The sequence below is a fragment of the Ursus maritimus genome, unplaced genomic scaffold (genome assembly GCF_017311325.1).
Source record: "Ursus maritimus isolate PB19 unplaced genomic scaffold, ASM1731132v1 scaffold_14, whole genome shotgun sequence".
NCBI lineage: Eukaryota > Metazoa > Chordata > Mammalia > Carnivora > Ursidae > Ursus > Ursus maritimus.
Genome location: NW_024423786.1, coordinates 8,585,040 through 8,594,496, shown reverse-complemented (window position 1 = coordinate 8,594,496; position 9,457 = coordinate 8,585,040). Strand labels below are relative to the sequence as shown.

The window sequence follows — 9,457 nt, the reverse complement described above, 5'->3', positions numbered from 1 at the left end:
CAGCCTCATCTAAAAGCTCTCAGCTTAGCTAGTCCAGGCCTGAAAAGGATGAATCCCTCCCATGGTCCTCACCCTCTCAGGAAAACAGTGTTTTCCTTAATGGGTACTTGTTCCCAAACAGGAAAGTTTTCACATCCTAGAGACCCAGAAGGACGTGACCAACCAGCACTCTCAACCACCTCTAAGCTGTAGCTGCTTCGGCCTCTCCTGAAAGTCTCCAGACCAGAGCGGAAACAACCTGCTAGCACCAGACCCCTCCGATCCCGTCACAACCTGGGGAAGAGTGCCTCCATGGGCCACTCAAAGGTCAGCTTCTCTCAAGAACCAAGAGTCCCAGAGGCCAAGCTGAGGTGGGAGCAGGTGACCACTGCACCCGTCTCCTCCCAAAGGCAAAAGCCAAATCGCAGGCTTTGGCTAAGGGCAAACCACAAACCTCCCCTTGTCCGCGATGGCTTCCTTGCCCCCAGAGAGCCATCTGAGTCACAGGGTGGTGGCACTCCAACCTCACGTGGGGCCCCTACCTGAATGGAAGCACCTCTTTCTCACTCTGCTCCCGCCTCTGCTGAAGCCTCGGGGACAGGGCTCTGGTTTGGAGCCCACTCCAGCCTCTTTTCCTTCCCTGTGTTCCCCTGGCTCCTGCAGCCCGCCCAGCCCTGCTTTTCGAACCGCACACTCCTGGGTGCATCTCTGAGCTGCCCCTTCCTTAGCAAAGGCAGCAACTGGCTGGGTGCGTGGTGATGGGGAGGCACTCAGGACCCCCTCAAGGGGATTAACCTCCCTCTCCCCTCCCACTGACTCCCACTCCAGTGGTGCCCTGGCCCCAGAGGGGTGGGCAGCGGCCTGGGTGTCTGGGGGGAGGTTCTCACCTCCCCCAGCACAGGGCTCTGGGGCCCCCCACCCCCGCAGCAGGTCTCACACAGCAGCTGCTCCAGTCCCTCAGTGTCCTGCCTTCTTTATCCTCCTCTGCCCCATGTTGCACCCCTGCACCCCAGTCTGCCATCCGCAGCTCACCCCTCCATTTGCCTCCTTCCCTGTCCCTACTCCTTCTTCATCTTCCCAGCCACCTTCCCCCTCCACCCCAGGCTCTCTGCACAAGGGTGCCCTCTCTGCATCTCTGCATCTCTCCTTTTTCCATTTCTCTGCCTCTCTCCACCCCTTCCCTCCCTTCTCTCATTCTCGCTCTCTCCCACCTCGGTCTTCTCCCCCTTCCCAACAACTGGCTCCCTCCCCCCTCCCCACAGCCTCCCAACACTGGGCTTTGGTTTGGATCTTGGAGGAACTCACTTCTGCCCCCCACTGCCTCCCATGAGGCTCCCCTGACCCTTCCATTCAGCACAGGCCCCTGGTGCACAGCCCCTTCCTGCAGGTAGAACCCTGGGGGAGGAGAGGGGAGCACTGGGCCAGGGCCAGAGCACCAGGGGAAAGGTGTTTGCTCAAGAGGAAGAAGTCAAGAGGTGGAGGGTCAGGACTTGGTGAGCTCCAGGTTTCAGGCATCCTACCAGGACCCAGCATCTGATTCCAGTTAGGGTCCAGATGGGGGTCTCGTGCAGAGGATTTCTAGGGTCTGTCTTGGAAACCCTCTCAGGTCCAAGTCCTATGGAAATGAACACAAGATTGGCAAATACATGGCACTCGCTGCTTTTCTCCCCTCCTTTGGCTGAGGCCCACATAGGAAATGATGACAACAAGCTTCCCCAGTGAACCCGCAGCGGCCTCACGCTCTGACTACAGAGCGGACCGGCACTTTCCCCCAGCACTCGAAGACAGAAGTAGGCACACTAGATGAAGCCGACCTGCCACCTGAACTGGGGGCTGAAAGGGGCTCTCCACGCCCCAGGCCAGACGCCTCGACCACCAGGTCCACTGGCAATGAGGGGAGTTCAGAAACACCTGGAGTCTCCCTTGTTTGCTCCCGGCCAAGGGGGAAGGAGATGCCCCCACAGTGGGAGGGGAGGGAGAGAGAAGATCCTCTTCTCCTCCCCGCCCCACACATACACACACACACACACACACACACACACACACACACGCTCACACACACACACACACACACACTCATGCCTCAGCTCCAAGCACTGCCCACTGGGCTGCAGACCCTGGGCATATCGCAAGGCGAGAGGTGGGTAAGGAAGAGGAAGTGGAGGTGGGGCTAGGGTTACAAGGCCTGGGGATGGGGACAGGGGGTACCCTGTTCAGAGGTGACCTGCAAGTTCAAGTTATGCAGAAAAAGTATCAAAGAGGCAAGACAGTCCCTGCCCTTGGCAGATGCTTGGGTTGGGGGCGTGAGAAGGGGCAGAGGGGCAATGCATCCCCTAATTCCCCACTCTTGGGCCCCCCTCCCAAACCCCCAGCCCTGACAACAGGGCCAAGAAGTCTGTGCTGTACAAAACAGGCCAGGGTCAAGGGTCCAGTCACTGGTGAGACATCCCAGAAGGGAGAAGGCCAGGCCAGGCCCAGGTTGAGCCCCTTCCAGCTCCAGCTGCCATGGTCAGACACCACCAAGCCAGGAGTCAGAGCGCCTCCTCCTACTGCCTCCAGAGCCCGTCTGTCCTCAGACTCTGGGCTGCCCAGGGCCCCTGTTGGCAGCTGACAGGGAGGCCCTGTGCTTTCTCCCTCAGTGCAGCTCGGACTCCTTTGGGAGAGGTGAAAACAGGCTGGCGTGGGTGGCAGAGAGGCTCCGAGGAGGCTGGTGGTGCCTGGAGCTCTGTGATGATGTAATGGAACCATCACCATGGGGGGAAACACAGGAAAAAGTCCGGTCCACCCTGGGCCAGTGTCTTGAATAAGTTTCTGCAGGAGGCAGGGACCAGAGGAGGCAAGGGTGCAGCCAGGCAGGAGCCCTCCAGACTCACGGGGCCTGGGGAACCGGAACCGCAGCGCCTCTTCCCCTGGAGACTCTGCAGGGGCCCTGGGCCAGGCTGGGGAGGAAGGGAGAAGCCCGAGGGCCCAGGGCTCCAGCTCCCTTAGGTCAGTTGAGGGAGGAGCTGAATCAGGCCCTCCCGCACGCTGCATCCCAGCCCCAGCCTCTTCAGAGCCTGGAGCTACAGGCAGGTAGCAGGCGAGAAGCCAGGCCTGGACGGGGTCTTCCCTCGGAGCTTGAATGAAAGGATGAGAGGGCAGGCAATGGGACAAGCTGAGGACAGGTCAATTCCTGGGCTGTGATCCTGGCCCTCAGGGTCCCTGTGAGTGAGCGACGGGACAGGGGAGGACTCCCCAGCCGGAGACATCACCCCCTGGCCGCAACACGGAGCTTACTGTAGAGCCCACAAAATCTACGAGAGAGAGAGAGAGAGAGAGAGAATTGGAGAAAGTCAGAGACTACCAGGGCTCTGGGGCTCCCCTCGGCCACTCCTCAGGGCAGAGCTGGGCAGGGGAGTGAGCTGCAGTCTGGAATCCAGCCAAGCCTCTGGTTAGCTGGATGGTCCTGAGTAGGCCATTCAACCCTTCCGAGCCTTAATTTCCTCATCTGTACAATGGGCATAATAGCCTACTTCACAGGGTGATTCCGAGGAGTGAAAAAGACATACATAATTCCAGCTAAGGACTTTTCACAATGTATAATGCATAGTAAATGCTGGAAATGATAGCAATTTATTTTCATTTTTACTTTTGTCCTGGAGGTCTGGCTCAGAACTGAACTGTGAAGCTCACTCATCTTGAGCTCCCAATGAGGGATGGAGGGCCCCCTCCCCGGCCCCGACTCTGAGGGAAGACAAACTGGGGCTCCTTCACATCACTTTAAACACCGAGTTTAGGGCACTTTGGGGAGGAAGGAGAGAACGCCGGGTGGGCTTACCTCACACCAGTCACATCCCCAAACCCCTTCTTCAGAAAGGCCACATGGCTCTTAGTCATGCACTTCTGGAAGCTACCACCAGAGGGCAGGCCCTGACCTCACACCAAGACCACAGAAACCACCATGAGACAGGGCCTCCAGGGACAGGAGCCTCAGAGAAAGACAGGTTAGCAGCCCAACAGCCCAAGAGGGCCCTGAGAAAGGAAGCAGGCAACAGGGAAGAGCCTGGCCTTTCAGCTTGGACCTGGGTTCAAATCCTGACTGCACCACTTTGATGTCCTTGGGCAAGTTACCAGACCTCCGCGGACCTCACCTTTCTCATTTGGAAAATGGTGGTCATGATGCCTGCCTGGTGGGGAGTCTTGAGGAGCGGCAGCTTCTACTGAGTATCCACCAAGTGGCCCTTAATAGACATAATCTTTCTTCTTCATCGGACAGCCCTGTGAAGCGGTTTCATTTCTACCACCCTCATTTGAGGAAGTACTGGACTAAGGCTCAAGGAGGTACGGTCCCCAGCCTGCTTCCAACACAGTCTGCCTTCAGTCCAAGGGTTCCACCATAATACTAAACCACCCCCTGCCAGATAAGATAATAACCCTCACTGCCATTATCCCCATTTTATAGATGAGACTCCAAGAGAGGAATATAATTAATGGAAAGTGCTAAATATAGACCCAGCACATGCTAATAGCCCAAGGCAGGGTATGACTATGAAAACCACTACTCCTCTATTTCTCATGGCAAGGAACACACCCCCAGACAGACGGGTGTCTGTCCACTGATGCCATGTCGTGCCTCCCGGTGCTCCAGGGACAGGGTGGGCCCCTGACTCAGAAGGCCAACCCTCCTTTGGAGAACAATCTGGCACTATCATTAAAATTTTACGTACGCAATTTCATTTCTGGAAAAACACCAAGAAAACACTGTGTATAAGAAGGCATAGACAAAGATGTCTAGCATAGTATTGTCAGTGATAGTAAAATCCTGGAAACCTCCCTAACAGTCCCTAAAAGGAAAATAGTTAAATAGTTACAGTTCCTCCATCTGACGTAATGCTAGGCACTGTATAAAAAGGGTTCTCCATAAAAGGATACAGAAAGATCTTTAAGACATGCTCAGGGTTGGCAGCAAAAAGCAATCTTACAAAGGATTTGTTTAGGATGACCAATCGTGTGTTACATGAGCATATAACACTACTGCATATTTTATAAAAGGACATATAATGTATGTAGATGCATTGATAAACATCTGATAACATGAGTCTCTGGCCTCATGTGTAAATTTTTTCTTCATGGGATTTCAATGATACTGATATGTACAAAAGTTGATATGTAATATACTAGGACTAGGTATAAAGCATACTCTAACAAACACCTGTGTGGGTTCTCCAGGCAAGAATACCACCAACATTTTGTACATGCCGACACATCCCACATCTCAAGCTCCTGGCCTCCCCTCTCTATCTCAACCACAGGTAAGCAGCATCCTATCTTCTGTATTTATTGTTTCTTTACTTTAAAAAAAAATGCAGTACCAACATAAATATATTTATGATTAAACCATACATTAGTTAGCGTCTCTTGGTTTTTGACTGAGCTCCATAACTATCACTCTGTCATCTTCTGGAACTTAATTCCCCACCCCCCCCCACCCCCACCCCCGTCTCAGTACTGTGTTTCTAGGATGTATCCATTCTGTCACTTATAACTGCAGTGCGTGCACTATTCCATGATGTGAGTGTATCACCACTTACTTACCCATCCTCCTGTCAATGGCCATTTAGGTTGTTTTTAGTGGTTTGCTATTTTGAAACTGATGCCACGGGTATTCTTGTACATTTCTCAGGGGTTTCTACTCAGAGTTGGGTTTGCTGGGGCCCAGGCATGCAAATGTTCGGATTTGAGGAACAGCGTCAAATTGCTCTCAGGTGGTCGGACTGTCTGCCCCCTTTCCAGTTTTTCCTTCATCTCTAGGACTCGGTGGCCTTTGTTCTCCTGCTTGAGCTCCTCCTGCAGCAGGTCTGTTTGCCGGTTGCCCAGCACGAAGGCGAGGAAGGAGAGGATGAGGGCGTTGAGGATGCCGATGATGGCCAGGATGTACGCCCAGCGCACCGAACAGTCCCCCAGGGAGTACTTCCCGGTCTTGGCCCCGCACATGTCCCGGATCGTCTCGGCGTCCCAGCCGTCGGGGAAGATCATGCAGCCCAGCACGAGGCACAGAGCTGAGGGGGCGCGAGGCCGGGCGCACCGCCAAGGTCAGGGAGGAAGAGAGAAGGGGTTGAGTACTCCCCACAGCCAGAGGACCACCGCAGCCCCCCTCTGCTAGGCCCCGCCGGCCACGCCCACCCGCTCGTCCAGTCAACCCAAGAACCTGTTAACCACTTCTGTGGGTTCCAGAAACTCTAGCGTCTGGCGCGGCCTCCTGCCTCGGGGAGCAGAAACTTTCCAGGACCCCATAATGCCCCCCCCCCATCAAATCAACTCCTCCAGGAAGCCTTCCTGGCAATACAAGCAAATAGCAACCCGCGGTCACCTCCCTCAGCTCCTGTCAGCATTCTGACCATGCTTACTCCCTCCCATCCTCATCGTTCTTTATTTCTTTTTGTCATTCATTCAACAAATATTTATTCAGCTCCATTTCCTTTTCTTCAAGACGCTGGGCATACGTTCTCATTCATGCAGTTGAGCATGTGCTCAAAGAACAGACTGGGGGAAGTTCTTTCCCCTACTCAAGTGTATGACCTTGGGGATGCCACCTGTTTATGTCTGTATCATGGAAATCATAGTACTACCTCACCGGGTGGTGGTGAGGATTGAAGGAAGTAATGGTGTAAGACACTCAGCATAGTGCCTGGCACTTCCCCACTGAGCCCCCCCCCCCCACTGCCCCGTGCTTGGCACTAGACTAGGCAGGGGTGGGGTGCATTACTTGGACTTCAGCCTCACAGAACTTTAATGGGGGAAAGGTCCATTAGAGCAAAGAAGAGGGCTGGGGCTCAACTCCTGACCAGGTTTTTTTCTAGATGCGTGACCTCGAGCCAGTTTTTTCCCCCTTTGAGCCTCAGTTTTTCTCATCTGTAAAATGAGGATAATGATGGTATTCAAGTGATTGTAAAGATTACAGGAGGCAGCAAATGTAAATGCTTAACATAGTAAATCCAGGATAAATGTTAAATATTATTATCAAAACTAGTCATAATGATACCAATAGTAGTCACACAAATAAGTAAATAATTGGGGAGGGTGGAGTTTACTTTCAGATGGTGGGGGAGGGGAGATGGGGCGAGGCCAAGAAGAGCCTTCTATTGAAATAGGCCCCTGCTGGTTCCCCCCTTGACATTCACTCCCTCTGTGTTTAGTGACCCACCTCTGCCAATCCCGACCCAAGTAGTTTGGGTAGGATCTTCCCAGCCTGAGCCTAGTGGGTGGGACCGAAGTGTGAGCCAATCGGCACATTACATTCCTCTGGTAACAGACTGGCTCAGAGAGAAGCACATGTACCACACAGCCAATCAGAGCCCGGCAAGTTCAGGAAGCAAGAATGACAGTGACCTTCCACTTCTGCCTTGCAGTGAGCAGCCAGCCTGGTGACTTGTGAGTGTGTCTGTGGCTTGCTGTTGCCCTCTTAGTGCCTGACAGTCCCTCCAGCAGCGAGGTTACTGTGTCTAAGACTAGAAGGTTCCACACCAGGCCCGTGGGTACTTAACCTGAGTTTTATATTTTTAAGAGATTTTCTTTCTTCGTCAGAGAGGGAGAGAGAGAGAGAGCACAAGCAGGGAGAGCGTCAGGCAGAGCAGGCAGAGGGAGAAACAGACTCCCCACTGAGCAAGAGCCTGATGTGGGACTCAGTCCCACGACCCTGGGATCATGACCTGAGCTGAAGGCAGATGCTTAAACGACTGAGCCACCTAGGCATCCCTTAACCTGAGTTTTAGATGATAGTGATGACAAAGGGGGTGGTGGCCAGTTCTGTCCACTGTCCATGAGGCCCACCTAGTTCCCAGGGTAGGGAGGACACCCTGGGCTTTGTCAGGTCTCTTCCCCACCTACCGTTCACGGAAGTTCTCCCTAGTCCCCAGACTCCCATCTGCCAGTGCGCTGCAGCCCCTCGCTCTAAAGTTGGGCCTCCTGTGACCTCTCCCGCCCTCCTGTGACACGACAGTGTCCCCCACACCCTTAGGCTGTGCTCCTCATCCTGATGCAGGGCTCCCCCACAGCACTGAGATCACACACACACACACACACACACACACACACACACACATTTAGGGCTTCCTCGCCTCCCCAGTGCTTTCCTCCTGCAAGATGATTCCCAGCTAGAGTACAGCGACTCACTTACAGGCTGGGAAAAGAGTTCCTGGCAAAGGGGATGGCAAATTCAGGAAGCCCTGGGGTGCGAATGAGCTTGGGGAGCTAAAGAATCCGACAAGTTTGAAGATGCACTTTAGACACCCAAACGGAGAGGAAGCTCAGTGCGGGGGAAACCAGTGCGGGAGATGTAAATTTGGGAGCTGTGGGCAGGTAACTCCCTGGGGCTGGAGTAAGGGAAATTGAAGAGAACAGGACTGAGCCCGGCGGCGCTCCGTAGGAGAAGCCTCCGTAGAAGGTCTACCGGCCCATCTCCCCATAGATCCCTAACGTTTTGCAAGACCCTGCAGGCCCCAGTCGGAGACGGGTAGAGGGTCAAACGCCCAGGAAGGCGGAAGGGGAGAGAAGGAGCGCCCTGGGTGTCCGAGGGCTCTTGCCCAGGTGGCGCGCTCCCGCCTCCCCAGCGAGAGGCTGGGGGAAGGAACAGAGCCTGAGAAAGGGCCAAACCCAGCCAGCCTCTCCACCTCCCCTCCCCGCGTGCCGCGTTTCCTCTCGCTCCCGGAGCATCCCCGTTTCCATGGAGACTGCGCCCGCATCCCGAGCTCCGGCGGCGCGGCCAGGCTCCTGAGGGCGGGCCTCTCCGCTCTTCAGCCCCCGCTCAGCCCTCAAGGAGTTTCCTTCCCGTGGCCCTGCGCCCGCGCGTTCTCGCTGGCACTCTCGCTCCCAGCGCTCACGTGCCTCTCCCCAGTCGCGTGCCTCCCCATTCCTTCCTCCTGTCCACCCTTTTTCTCTTTCTTGTTCTTCATCTGTCTCTTCACAGTCCTACTCTCTCGCGGGCTTGTCTCGATCCTCCTCTCCTTGTCTAGTTAGATCTCTCCGCATTTAACATTCATTCAACAGCCCTCCTCTTCTCTCTTCCTTTTCTCGCTTCTCTTCCTTCTCTGGATCTAGCCCGTCACCCTTTCCTCTCCCCGGCTCTCCCTTCCTACATTGCACATGTAAATCCTCAGTGCCAGTTATGTGCAGGGCACTGTACAGGGTGCAGGGGACACTGGAGGCGTGGTCCCCAGAAGAGGCATGTGGGGAGGAATAAAATCAAGTCAGCACACAAATAGAATAGTTATGCATGTCAAGGAGTGCTTGCAAGGAAGCAAACTAGGGGTTGAGACCCAGAAGAACCGGGTGCTGAGAGAGGGTGGGGTGGGGCCTCTCCATCTCTAACTCACTCTGCTTCCTCTGCTCTGCACCCTTGCAGGTGGTGGCTGTGGGGCCCCAGAGGCTGCTGGGGGAATGGCAAACACCCGGAAGTCATGAAAACGGGGGGGGGGGGGGGCCTATCAGATGGTTTCCCTGG

The 9,457-nt window shown here is 54.8% G+C and overlaps 1 protein-coding gene across 1 annotated transcript in view; it reads right to left on the bottom strand.

The window, feature by feature from the left end:
- Positions 1-3,171: 3,171 nt before the first annotated feature.
- The window catches only part of LHFPL4 (LHFPL tetraspan subfamily member 4), a 29,061-nt gene continuing 22,775 nt past the window's right edge, over positions 3,172-9,457 (bottom strand). Inside the window, exons 3-4 of the mRNA XM_040628141.1 lie at positions 5,781-6,017; positions 3,172-3,272 (exon numbers count right to left, since the gene is read on the bottom strand). Coding sequence (XP_040484075.1) covers positions 3,172-3,272; positions 5,781-6,017 — 338 coding nt within the window. The remainder of the gene's footprint in view (positions 3,273-5,780; positions 6,018-9,457) is intronic.